The following is a 14485-nucleotide window of genomic DNA, read 5'->3' as shown; positions in this document are numbered from 1 at the left end:
TAATTAAACTTTGTGTAACTTAGATCAGTTTGATACTAATGCTGTGATGCCTAAATCTGAATTTAACATTGTCTCTCTTTCTTTACATCTCTGATTATGCCCACAAGCATTTATTTGGTGACTGGCAGGTCAAAAAAAAAAAGACTGTACAGTCATGTTAGTGGCTTTGGGAAACTCTAACATGCTCACAATGACAATGATGTCTAGCACCTATAAAGTTCACCTTTATAGTTTAGTTTAGTTTAGTGTGTTAGCCTGCTAACAGTTGCTAATTACAGGGATGCAAACAACTTGCTTTTCAGCAAATATTGCTTTTTCATGTTAGTTTGGTGTGCTTGTGTGAATTGTCCAGATCTGAGCGGTTTTCTTAAAGTGTACTGTATTTCAGTTGCTGGATCGTGCACACACAGCAGTAAATCCTAGGAAGGTTGTCGGTGAATACACCACTCTGTATGGCTCATTAGAGCTCAGGGACTACTCTTTTACCATTTTGCCAACAATTAAAGTTTAAGTTGAGCCCCTCAGCCAAACTGCCATCTTAACATTAATGTTAGCCCTTGATGGTTCCATTTTCTTTAAGATAATATCAACAAAGCTAATACTGTCATATTCATGACATAATTAAACAAGTTGCTCTTGGATTTGTTTTTCAACATGATACTTACTCGTGAGACAACGGTGTAGACATTTAACTGAAAAAGCAAAAAAAGGCGTTATATTACTCAGTTAAACAGGACGCTTGTTATGTTGCTTGAAAAGGAGGCAAATGTCAAGCTCGCTAGAAATGACAGAAGCTGAATTGGAATGACCCTGCAACAGTTTTTACTTTAGTTGTAGTGGTTGTAAAGTCAGTTTAAATGTTTTAAATGATTTAATGATTTAAATGTCAAATCTAAGCTCTATCTTTTAATTAGTCAAACAGCAGTTGCAATAGCTGTGAAGAGCAAAATCATTAGGAAATTATTATCATATGTTGCCTTTCCCACCCCAATGAGTTTCCATCCTTTTAATTAGCACTACCCACAAAGCACAGCTAAGTTTGATGGAAATATCATTTAATAAACCAAAGCACAGGTCAAATCAAAATTTAGATGACAAGTCAGCAGATCACCAAAGTTATAACAACTTATCCTGAGGGGACTGTTAATGTCTGTGGCAAATGTCATCCACTCAGTAGTTGAGATAGTTCATTGCTATCCAGAGCCATGTGGCTAGCATCGCTTAGAAAAATAAAAAATGACACAAAAAAGTCTAACCTATCAATACATATGGTACATGTTTATCCTCATGTCAATTTCCTTGGTACGTGCAGTTTTTGAATATCATACTGCTAGTAGCGCTAGCATCTTGCTAGCTAAAGTTTTGCCATTTACGCAGCATTTTTTCAACTGGATTTCAGTGGCTATATTTCAATCTGTAGTTATGACCTGAAAGGCTGTTGAAACAACAGTTATATGAACCTCAAATGTTTAAAGAAGTTCAACTTTTAAAACAAATGTAGCAATAGTTTTAAATTCTTTGTATCTGCTGATCATCAAATCAAAGCTTGCTGGGAGCTTTTGTGTGAATTATGAGCAGAGACATTGATCACCAGATACTAACATGCAGTCTGTTGTAGAGCTTAAATTAGTCCTACAAAATAATGGTGAGCACTGAGTATGTACTACATATGCATGTGGTGTCATCTGGAGGCTGATCTGAGTCTCCCAGGTTCACAGCTAAACAGATTTGCTCTGACAGCTTTGATAAGTAGAGCCACTAATACGCTGTTTAGAGCTCCAACAAGCCACTGAAGGAAGACAAATTCAATTTGTTCTGTCTGACAGGTAGCAATGGCAAGAGTGATCGGTTTGACTCGAATGGGTTTTCTTCTGAGGTGTGAGCATCACCTTTTGGCTTCTGGCATTGAAGTGGCACAGCCATTTTCCAAATAGCCATTTAGGAGCACGTGCGGAGAGGTTAAATCCATCCTCTGCAAACATAGCTTTTTATCAAAATGAAGCGGGGAAGGACACCGAGCAGCAAGTTCCACGCTGCTGATTCTCTGTGATAAAATAGAGCTGTTCCTCAGCAATGATTTTTAATACCCAACACTGATGAATCTCTAGACTTTTTAAGATATGGGCAAGAGTGATGATATTATAGTGTTGCATTTTGCAGTTCTGTTGTGTAACGGACACTTAAATACTGTAGAGAAAGCTCTCTTCCTTTTTTTTTTATCATTTATATCTTACAGATACTCACCTAAAAGCTCTTTCAGTAAAAGGAAAGATTTAACTGAAACCTTGTTTACAGGGAGAGAGAGAGTCTAATATTTTAAATCATGATTTAACAGATATGACACATAATGTCACACCTACACAGAGACTAAAAATATCCAACCTTTTGAACAAGGATGTACTATCAGTGCTCATCTGTACAATTGCCGGATCTGTGGGCCCCGTCTCTGAAAGCATCTTTTGGCAGAAAGCACTGCAGGCCATTAGCGAGGCGTAAGGAGTCCCACTGGTTTATTTCCAGTTCAGACTGTGGCTTTTCTCTGCGCTGGGAGCGGTGATTTATCCTTCTGCTGTCGTTCCTGTCCTGCTGTCCTCAGCACAATCACTGCGCTGGCTCTCTGTGAGCACACACCTTTCGCCAGGCTCGCAGTAATACATTCAGCACATGATGAAAAGACCCCCCCCCCTCAGCACACACACACACACACTCTGCACCCCCTTCAAGTTAAATGTGATTAATCATACATTCTTCCTCTGCTTGTGTCTGCTGTCTTTCTAATCATCCACATGACATTTTCCTTTTATTTTAACAGACAACAGCCAATTCAAATCCTGTTTTAATATAATTTCAGTCATTGCTTTGTTTCTGTATTTTATTTGTATCTGTTTTTTTGTACAACTAACACTACAGCAGCGCAGCAGGCAACAACCTGTGATTAAACACATCAGCTTTTATTCTGGTGATTACAGACAGCAGCATCACAATCCTCTCACACAGTCTAAAGACATGAACCAGCACAGGAGCCCAGGCAGGTTTTTGTAAGTCACATAATCCCCCCATGATAACTAAAGCATTAGCAAAAACCCCAAAGCATCAATCACAGTAGGAGTCAGGCAGATTTTGATATCTGATAAACAGCAGGGATTACAGTTATGTGTTCAGTAAGACTCATATATTTGGATTGTCCATATGAGGAGATGTGTGTGTGTGTGTGTGCGTGTGCGTGTGTGTGTGTGTGTGTGTGCCTCTGCATATGTATTGACTGGGAGCTGGTGTGTTTAAATGTCCAGATTAAGACTTCAGTCTGACATTTACTGGCATTAGTCAAATAAATATAAAGCAAATCCCCATGATCTCTTTTTAAATAGTCAGGAACTTAAAATAGTGTCAAACAAATACCATTACCTCATGTCACTATGTTATGCATAATAGAGTCTGAAGTGGCTCAAGACAGTGTATGTCTAATAAAAGAGCACGTTATAAAAACTTACAGCCAGGTTAACCCCTTACTGTACAGAGCCTGGGAGCTAAAATAAGCCGCAGGACGATGATTAACCCTCAGTTTCCTCTGTGAAGACAGTATTTTTATGTTGAGATATTACACACTCACACTTGCTATGTTGTGATCCACTGAGGAATATAAAGCTATATCCAAATATAATCAGCTGTCATAATCAAGGTCTAGACTAGATTTAAAAGTAGATCCAACCTTTGAAATTATGTTTTTCTAACTTTCAACAGTAAATCCATTTGGAGAGAAGCACAGTGCCACCTGAAATATGTTTTTACTTAACTCATGATTTGTTTTTGGTACAATATCCACTCTTGCAATACAATATCTACTCTCAGCGACTAAAGCACACTTAATGTTTTTATGGTTATGTTTAGACACTCACAGCACTTGATCAAAGTTAGAGAATGGCAGCCTGGGTTTGTTACTGAAAAAGCCCACACTGACTTTAAGAGAAACTGACATGTTTACCACCACTTTTCTCTAACTTTACCCAAAATATTCTTATAGCCTACACCTTACCACAAGCCTGACTCACTCCCTACAACTTGCATGCAGAAATACTTCTCAAGTTGTAGTCAACATAATCCAGGAAGTGATTATGTTTTTCACTAAAACATAATTAGCGGTATATATGAATGGAATAATTTGGAGACAGTGTTGCAAGATCAGTAGTACCCAGACTGAAGTTTTTATCATGTTAGATGTTGTGCTTTACAAATAACTTTGACAGTTCTCTCAAACAACATTACTATTAATGAAATTACCACAAATCAACTTTTGTATGGAGTCCATGACCTTCATGTTTTCAGCAGTTTTTTTTTAGTTAATATTACAGACAATAATAGAGAGATGACAGGAAATGAGGGAGATTGAAGTTCCCTGGCCAGAATCGAACCGGGGAAATTGCAGTCTTAATCCCCAAACTGCAGAGCGCCAAGAATGTTTTTTTTTTTTTATTATTATTATTATATTGCACTTATAACAACAGAAAAGGAACATATAAGAGAAGTAAATCAGATGTAGCTGAAAGATTATCAGCAAGACACATGTTTAAACAATATACATCCCGCCAGTGATGTGTCCAAGGTGGGATTGGCTCCAGCGCCCCCTTCAACACTAAAGGATCAGTGGTATAGATAATGGATGGATGGATGGATGGATGAAGAACATGAATTAATAGAAGAAATACTCTGCTGATGAACATTGCATTTTTTCACATTTTGTGTGCCTTTAATTTATTTTTTCTGACAGAATGATTGAATTAAAAACTTACCCACAGGTCAATAATTGGATTAACTGACGCCGTTTACAAAATTTGATGTTAATGAAGTCATCTTTAATTCAAAGTTTATTTTCAATGGTTTAAGTTCTTCAGGTGTGGATCGGTTTCACATCAGTGGACTGGATGTGGATTCAGACCCAGAACGCTGTCACCCCTTTCTCACTCAGCAGAGTCAGTTTTTATGTTTTAAACTCTCCCACCACAGACAGCATTGTATCTTCTAAAATGAAAAGGGTATTTGTTCTGTCCTCAGTTCACCACTAAGCCAGGCTATAATTGTGTCCCTAATTTCAACACAGTAAATTTATGCCTGCATTAAGTTCTGTTTCACAGTCTGTCTGATTTTTTTGTTCCTGTAAATTTGCTCCTTTGCCCGACGCCCGTGCATGCACAGCTGATATGGCTCCTACACCATAATATTGAAAGCAATACAGCAGCACTTTGTTCTCCATCAGAAAAACAAGCTTTTCTCCTTGTCCAAGCATTTTTTTATCCAGGACTGAGATATCCGTGCAAACATCCCGGACACCGTGCACCAACACTCCACCTGTCAGAAGGAGTGGGTGCACAAAAGCTGTAGCAACGCAGAGAGATGTCGGCTGTGTGATCTGGCTCCGCAAATCATTGTTCAAGAGACGGCACAGCTCAGTGATCAAGGCTCCATCCAGGTGGAAATGATGGATGTGCGAGACATCGGTTAAACTCAGCACATTTAAAACATTTCCTGACACCCTCTGTTCGCCCCAGTGGTGCTGTCTCCCTTGATGATCCTTTTGTAAACTTGAATACATTAGAGGCAGGACACATTTTGTTTGCTTAGATAACTTTAAATTGAATTTCCCTCACCCTACAATTCATGTCCTACTCAATATATTTGGAGTTAATAAGTGTGCAAATTTCAGTAGAGGTATTGCAATGTTTCAAGTGATGTAAGAAGCTTATGAATTGAGAGAAGTTAGCATAAAAGTCTGCACATGCTAATGTGAAGTTGTACTTCCACATATTCATCAGCCCAAGGTCAGAACTTTGCAGGAGGCCACTTATTCCCATTTGCAAGTGCGGGGTTGGAATTAGCACAGTGGGACATGGTATTTACTTTGAGGCTGGGGTTTTTGATCACATCCAGTCACAGGACCTTGTGTAATTATAAAAGTTGAAGGAATATACAGTAGCTGAGAACTGCTGGAGTTGAGCCCAGCCAGAATAAAAACCCACCAGTCAGTTTCTGCATTAGACCCAATCACTAAAGCTCACCTCTCAAATCCCTCACCCAGGAATTGGCAGGAGCCTCCTAATAAGCACTTGCTTTCTGAACAAAAGGCAGGAGAGATATAGGTGAGGTGTAGAACAAAACTGGCTGTTTTTTTTTTTTGTTGTTTTTTTTTTTTTTACCTCCTGCTAGCTAATTGATGACCTAGATAGTTGAGGGAGACAGCTGTATAACTCACTGTTAAAGGAAAACATGGAGAGGGGGAGAAAAGCATCACTCTCCTTTTGTCTCCCTGACCATCTCCAGCTGCCGGTGGAATTGTGTTTAAGCCCGTGTTAAGGTTGTATGACTTTGATGGGTGTCTGCGCACAACATACCTCGACACAGTAATGCATAACATGTTTTTTTATAGCTAAAAAGCATTGACCTTGTGAAGTAATCTAGGCCAGGAGTCCTTTGATCGACGGCAAAGCATCACATGTGGTCAGTCAGTGTTAGCTCAAACAAATGCATTATGATAATACAAAAAGTGTATGGATATATATAGTAACTGATGTGCGAAATGTTTTGAATTAATATCAGAATGTAAAGTTCTGATTTCTCAAAAAGATATATATATATATATTTATTTATTTTTTATTTTTTTACTTCCTCATGTCGGATAAATCTGATCAGTCTGGCCAGTTCGAGGCTCTTCTGGAGTAACTGGTTGGTTAAACTTCTGGTTAGATGTCACTAGTTCCTGTAGCTGGTCTTACTTTAAAGGTGCACTCCACCAATTTTACACGCCAGAGTTGATTTAGTAGTCACAGGGAGTACTGTTCAGCCTGTGGAAGCAGTTGTCTTCTTCTGTCCTCTGTGGCTTTGAAGGAGATTTATCAAGTCTCAGAAAACTACTAAAGTGACACCAGTTGGGTAGTTGTTGCATTGTGGGACATGTACAAGCTTAATCTGAGGACTGAATGTCACATATCTCTGCCTCTGCAGTTTTGACAGTTCTCTGTCTGGGATTCTGTCTTTTTACAATTGATTTAAAATAGTGATATGAGTAAATTAAGGTTGGCAAGAGATTTCTAATCTAGGCTATTAAACAAAAAATATTGGCTTATTGCCCATACTGAGTCTGTTTGAATGTTCTCTTTTATTTGATGCATGGTTTGGTTCATGATTCTTGAAAAATAGGAGCAGGTTGGAAGGAACTGTTAGAATGTGCAGTGAAATTTCAGATACAAACCTTAATGAACTCAGATTCAGAGCCACAAAACGAGCCCAGTCAGTCCTCGCTGACCCCAGTCACCCCTTGTTTATTGAGTACAGGTTGCTTCCATCTGGTGTTCAGACGTATTCTACCAAGGTCCAATAGACTTAAAAACTCACTTGTACCTGCTGCTCTCAGCCTTTTGAATTCATTCTGTGTTTTCTGTGTAAACTGTTTACGTGTAGACTGGTGTATGTTGATTGCTGTAGATGATCGGTTTTACTGCTGGCTGTGCAACAAATTGCGCCTCAGGGATAATAACGATTACCTTACCCTATACCCTGGTCTATACTGTACAAGTGCATAATTTCCACTGTGGATGGAGGGGACACATCTGACTCACTTTTCAACTGACTCACTTTTTTCAGTTTGATTTATCGTCTAAAATCTCTCAAAATACAGTCCCCTTACTGTCCAGCAGCCAAAATCCAAGTTGATCAAAATGTTGATATATTCATCTGAGTCACCTTGTTTTTGGTACTGTGCGTTCTCAGCTATTAAACTTTAAGCTTTAGGAACAGCAAAGCAGAGCTCTATACACGTTTTTTGGCCCAGTTTACGGCTTGCGGGCAACACTGTAAGTTGCAGTGTAGGTGGAGGTTGTAAGTGCAGCCTGAGCTGATGACCACCGGCACTGCTACAGGCTATAAAAACACCTGCCAAATATATCACACTGTATAAATAATATATTTGATAAATGTTTTCAGTATATGATGCTACCCATTGTTGGAAAGATGGAAACACACTACTATTTATCATAGAAATGGTCATAGAATTCACTTTTCACTGTTCCTTGGTTGAAAAACCTGCATTCATTGAAACCTTGCGATTGTGAATTTAATGCTACCTGTATGCTAAGATTTTTGGACAGAGAGATAATCATGCAGAATATATCCATAACCAATAAAAAGGTGACACAGTGAACCAAGAATTGGAAACGTTTCCACACTGACTCTACCAAGACATGGACAAGAAAAACTGCTGATAAGTTTTCATTAGCTTCAGTCACTGGCTGAGTCACGTGTGACTGACATAAGAAATGTCTTTGCTCTTTATCTCAAACACACAGATTCTGACTGATCCGCATTCCTGCTCTCTCTTACAGTTTAACTTTGTCGGCAAACTCCTCGGGCCACGCGGGAACTCGTTAAAGAGACTACAGGAGGACACTCTCACAAAGATGTCAATTCTCGGAAAAGGATCCATGAGAGACAAAGAAAAGGTAACGCTTCAGTCTGTTATTTCTTTCTTTTTTTTTTTTTTTTTACCCCTGCTCTTTTAGCTCCTTTCACTCTTTTACCTCCATATCATTTTATCTCAGTCTGCTGCATGGTTTGAAGTCAAGGTGGCCTGGACCTATCTTGAAAGTTAAGAAAGAGAAATTTTAATGTAGGAGGTCCAATGAAAATCCAACTGAAATTAGAGTTTTCTCACAAACTAATGCACTGACATTGGGTGACTTTGTCCTCTTGTTCCTGTTTTCCTCAATGTGCCAAATTAGGTGCTTTTCAAGACATGACAGATGAAATACACTTGAACAGAATCAATTTTGAGCCTCTCTATTCAAGTTTAGTCATAACAAAGGTTAGAATTAGGGCTGCATTTAAAGTTATTGTCATTATCAATTATCTATTGATTAAGGCCAGGTGATAAAACTATAGCATTAATTTTGTAGCAGAATAAAATGATACATTTTTCCTTGATAAAAATATGACAAATTGTCAATAAATATATAATTATATGATTCATTTCCATGCTTAGATAATATGCGCAGAAATGAATCACGAACTACCAGTCACACCACAGGAATAGAAATATGCAACTTAGGTTTTAGAGGAGTTAGGTTTAAATTTATCATTATCTGTTCGTCTTATTCAGATTTATGAAATGTTCTGCTGTTTGGTGGGTGTGACCATAAAACCACAGTTAACTATCTGGATTCTACAACTTTCGCTCATGGGTAGAAATCAGCCTTTACACTGAAAAGAAATAATCTGTCATTTATCATTCCAATTATGATATTGACTTGTATGAAAAGTTTTGTCGTGATAACCTTTTTAGCCATATTGCACAGCTTTTTTTTTTCTTAAAATCATATTTATTGATTAGCAAAATTGTTCATTTCAATTTTCTGTCAGTCAACTATCTATCATAGAGATACATTCTCTATCTAATTTGATCTAATTAAACTTTCTGAAACTGTCCTCAATGTGCCTCAGTTGTTAAAATTTGTGCTCAGCTGCTGCTAGTATAAACTGTAGTTGATTACATTATTAGACAAAAACTTTTGTTAATGGTAGTTTTAAATTACTTTCTCGTTTACTTGCTTTAATTTTTATTTCTTTATATTAAAGAGAAGAAAATGATCTAAAACCCTGTTTGTCTCATATTAAATTGGATGTGAGCCAGTCACTCTCAGTAATTCAGACTATGTTTGACTGACAGTTAATGGGTCACATGGACTGGCACACGGGTTTGAAAAACAAGCTTCATCTTGAAAAACAGATTTCAAAAGTTTATGGAGATGTGCATGATGTTGAGGATTTCCAAACACGCCTGACATCTTTGAAAGCCAGCGCCTCTCTCATAGTAAACAAAACACACAGTCAAATCAAGCACAGACTCTACATAGACAACACTATCTGAGTTTATGGTTTTATTTTCATATGAACTCTGACAAAAGAAAAGAAATGGAGGAATGGACTTTATAAAAATCTATAACTGGAAATTTCAATCATAAACCAGTTCAATGACAATGATAATGTTGGTACATAGAGAGGGGATATAAATGGCGCTAATAGCGTCTCTTTAGCAGCAGAATTGATTGTAGACTTGACTTTTTAACTGGGAATAAATCGACTTCACTCAGCCCGTCTGTGTCTCTCCTCTCTTTCTGTTTGTCAGAGGTGATTTGTTGGCAGCGATGATTTTCACTATCATACAGCGCATTCTTTTTGATTACCGTGATCAATAGTCTTTGATGGTCGACTCCTCTCGAGCATCCGGAGAAAATATCTGTCATGGAAATGTGCTGACCTCGGCAACCCTCACCTGTCTGCACAAAACCCGCTGCGGGATTTATGACTGACAGCTTTCTCCGCGCAGCTCCGCTTCCTCTTTTAAAGGGGGAGGAGGGATACACCCTTACTACAGAACTACTACTTTATCTTCTGATGGTTGCTGACTTTCTGTTTGCAGCTGGACCGCATGTGTCATTGTAGTGTTCAGCACTTAACATTCCTTGTGTAGGTCAGGCAGCTGGGCCACTGCAGAGCAAAAAGACAGGTCTGCTTTTATCCAAAGGCTTTTTCAAGACAAGTACAAACAAAGCTGTCTTATTTTAAAGAAACACCAAGCAAGGCTTTGTCACTTAAACCAAGGTTTCTATTTATACTGATAAAATATATACTGGATTGTACTTCTGGGCTGCACCTGACTGACAGGAGTGGAGATAATGTACAGTTTTCATCCTGCAGAGGACAGCAGATGGAAATGTAATTGTAGTCTTGCTCCTCAGAAAATACAGTATAATAGATGTGTCAGAGGATAAGACTGTACAATGTTCAGTACATTCCCTTTTAAGCTCTTACATGTGGCAAAGACGCACAAGAGCGGAGATAATTGCTCAAATATTTGCTGCTGCGGAACCTTGATCTTGTGTTGACAAGAATGTGAGTGCAGAGAGGTTGAAAGGCACCAAGATGTCGGAGTCAGAGTCTCCTGCATCCGCGGTTATGGCACCTCGGTTGTCCTGCCGCTGTCAGAGCAGGATGATGTAAAGGCATCCTTGTTCCGCGCCCCCTCCTCGTTAGCGCAGTGATTAACTCATCCATTTTGCTCCATGGGACCTGAACTCCCTCTTTAATTTTCCTGATAGACAAAACAATCACATTTTCTTTATTTAACTTTTGGAGAGCTGCTGCGCAGGAATGACTTTATTGTCTTGGAGGACTGGTCTTTATGTCTAAGAACTGTCGTCTAACCAAATGTAAACCCAGTTGTGCGTGGAGCTTCCAAATAAATTGTAAGGGGATGGTATAATTGAAATCATATTAACAAGAATATGAATTATTGAAGATGAAAATTTGGGCAACAAATTACATATTTTATTGTACTTGCAAGCTTACAGTCTCATTTATTGACATTGTCATATTAATCAGTGAACTGTTTTGCTGCTAGCAGTTTAATCTGAAGCAGTGACTGTTTTCTGTATTATTGTGTTATCACAGTCAATGCCTACTTCTTCATCCTCTTTCATTCCTCTGTCCCCTCATCTTTTGCAAACTCAGCCACTATGATGGGGGGGGGGGGTCCTCCTGATTTTGTTTTTTTTCCCTTTCTTTTTCTTCCAGGGAATTTGCTCTTCCCTGAAGCCCTTTCTCTCTCATAGAATTACAACAACTCTAATACCTCAGTTATACTCCCTTGCGGAAGTGCACAACTGCGCACATCATGGCTGTTTTTTTTTTTTTTTTTTCACTTCCCTCTAGTCCGCTTGGAGGACAGTTGGTGTCCTTGTACCGAAGTGGCCACACGGAGGGTGCACGGATGTCCGCACAGAGCCTTGCACACACCCTCTGATGACGAAACTTATGTCACATGGACGCCTGTGTAATCACAGATGTGGAAAACAAAACACTAGCTTCAGAGTTTACCGTGGCAGGAGCTCTGTGATGCTGTACTTCAGCGCAGCCGTGCTTTAAGCTAAATGCTAACATCTTCACAATGACAATGCTAATATACTGATGTGTAGCAAGTATAATGTTTCTCTTTTTTTATATTTTTTTTTGGGGGGGGCTTTATGCTTTTATTGATAAGACAGTGAAGATAGATAGGAAACGGGGAGCGAAAGTAGGGGAGTGACACGCAGTAAAGGTCCGGCTGGATTGGAGGTTGAACTGGGGACCAGCTGCTCAGGGCACTGAAGCCTCTGTGGTACGCGCCCTAACCATTCAGCTCTCAGGTCGCCCCAAATATAATTGGTCCATCCATTGGTAGGTTGGTGTATGGTGATAAACCAAAGGATAAATTTAATTTTTGACCTAATGATGGAACTAGATTAAATGTCAGAAGATCAACAAAATTCTTAGAATACCATCCATGAATGTGTGCACCAAATGTCATGGCAATCCATTCACTGTTAAGACATTTCAGTCTTGGCCAAAGTGGATGGATCAGATGCAAATGATCATCTCAAACAATGATCATTTAGCACCAAATGTGCACAATTAAAAACATAATAATATGAATAACAATAGCAGTTTTATGGTATGTTTGTGTTTGTGTACAGAACACATTGGCAGCGAGATTAAGAGATTTGAGTAGAACCACGTTAATGCTGTAGTGTTTGAAATGTTAAGAATCTGCAGCACAGGCTTAGGCTCATGTACTTCTAGGACTTTGAGTAAGATTGAGTAAGTGCTTTGCTTAAAAGTGAGAAATGAACTTAATCTTACTCAATAAAACATGACATAAGTAAATTTAGATGTGTAAAAATATGAAAGGCATTCTGCATAGGGGATTATTGAATAAAAAATGCCTGATATGAGCAATTAAGCAGTCATAACAAAAGCTAAAATCTCCAGTTTTTGTGCCATTATCATATCATGTGTTATTATCAATGGGGAAAAGACAGGAAATGCTGGATCATCTTGTGTAAAGTCAAGAGCACTGATTGGCCAGTACATGTGAGGGACTTGGAGGTAGAGATGCAGTGCTTTGAATATAAGGGAAGGCAGAGCCGCTACAGCTGGTATATAGAGGTATATGTTTTTATTACCACGTTAAAGAGGAAATCTGGTCTTTGTGTTTCTAAGCCACTTTGAGTATAGATGAACAGAGCTGATAGAGCTGAGCAATTCATCACCACAGTAGGTGGCTGTATAGCATAGAATATGATGCGTCAACTGTCTTTCAGACAGAATAATAGAATTTGCCTCCATTTTCCAGCGTCTGCCCTTAAATATTTCATTTGAATGTGAATGCTCGGAGCTTGACATTATTCTTTACCTCTAAGCTCCGTCTGCAGGAGCTCCTGCGTCCAGACTGCTGTGGCCCTCTGTTTCCAGGGTGAACGGCTTTTCATAAGCAGATTTACTGAGAAAAAAAATGTAAACAGGAGGAAGATGTTGCCAATAGATATGAGAAACAGACAGCTGTAATCTCCTGCCGTGGGCTGCTTAGCTGCTATAGCACTGAGCTGGATCATGGATGCTTCTTATCAGCACTGGGAGAGGGGCCCCCATGTAAGAAAATTGCTCCAATATCTACTGTATCATATGCAAAAGATGTGGTCACATGTATAGATGGAGTAAAAGAACAGAAATCTTCTAAATGGAAAGTCCTCAGTTGACATATGCTAACATTAGACTGGATCGTTTTTTATTAATCATTTCTTCTTTTTTTTTGGCTGATGAGTAAAAGCACAAGATAATGATTGTTTTTCATTTCTTTTTTTTAATTTGTTTGTTTTTTCATGCAAATACACCAAAGCACATGAAAGGGAAAAGGAGAGACAGATCTGCAAGCAGTCGTCTCTTTACAACACCCTGCTTACACTCCCCGCTCGACACCGTCAGCGCTGGTGCTATGTGCAAAGGAGCCCTCTGCTCATAAAGCACAGATTTATGGGGGAAATTAACATATCATTAACATACCACAGGCACTCTTAAAAGAAGGTTATTTATAATTAGGTGACATCAGAGACACTGGCTTGCTTGGTGCTAGAGAGGGAGAAGGGGAGAAGGGGGAGAGGAAGTTGCTGCCATTGGAAAGGCCCCGGAGAAGACTTTTTTTTTTTTTGTTGAAAAGGAGAAACTGGGACGCCAAACCTGTTGTTTCCTTTGTGTAATGTGGTTGGAGACATTTGGGGTTTTTGCTGTCCTATTTCTCGCCATCAATAACATTATACTGGCCTGCTTCTGTCGGGCCTGAATGGCCTTTGCAGGCCCCTCACTGTTTACATGGTATACTTCTGCAATCAAAATGAACTGTGCTTCTGCAGGCAGAGGTGAGAGGAGCCAGTTACGTCTGTTCCACTTTCAGTGGCTTGAGTAGAACTTAACAACAGCCCTGCAGGTCCTATTACACCTGCTCATAGCTAAAATGTGTAACTTGCCATGCGTTGATGCTCTCTGTGGTGGTAACAGGTGGCTGAATTGGTGTTGGGACTCCAGCAAAGATATGCTTTGTGCTCCAGCTTGTCAAGTGACTTATGATTGG

The 14485-nt window shown here is 39.1% G+C and overlaps 1 protein-coding gene across 2 annotated transcripts in view; it reads left to right on the top strand.

The window, feature by feature from the left end:
- khdrbs3 (KH domain containing, RNA binding, signal transduction associated 3) overlaps positions 1 to 14485 on the top strand; it is a 116031-nt gene that overhangs the window by 65595 nt on the left and 35951 nt on the right. For both annotated transcript variants that reach the window (XM_051065394.1, XM_018701228.2), the window contains exon 3: positions 8370 to 8486. In XM_051065394.1, coding sequence (XP_050921351.1) covers positions 8370 to 8486 — 117 coding nt within the window. The remainder of the gene's footprint in view (positions 1 to 8369; positions 8487 to 14485) is intronic.

The sequence above is a fragment of the Lates calcarifer genome, linkage group LG3, assembly GCF_001640805.2.
Source record: "Lates calcarifer isolate ASB-BC8 linkage group LG3, TLL_Latcal_v3, whole genome shotgun sequence".
In the NCBI taxonomy this organism is placed as follows: domain Eukaryota; kingdom Metazoa; phylum Chordata; class Actinopteri; family Centropomidae; genus Lates; species Lates calcarifer.
The sequence above is the reverse complement of the archived record's forward strand: the minus strand, read 5'-3'. Positions and strand labels throughout refer to the sequence as shown.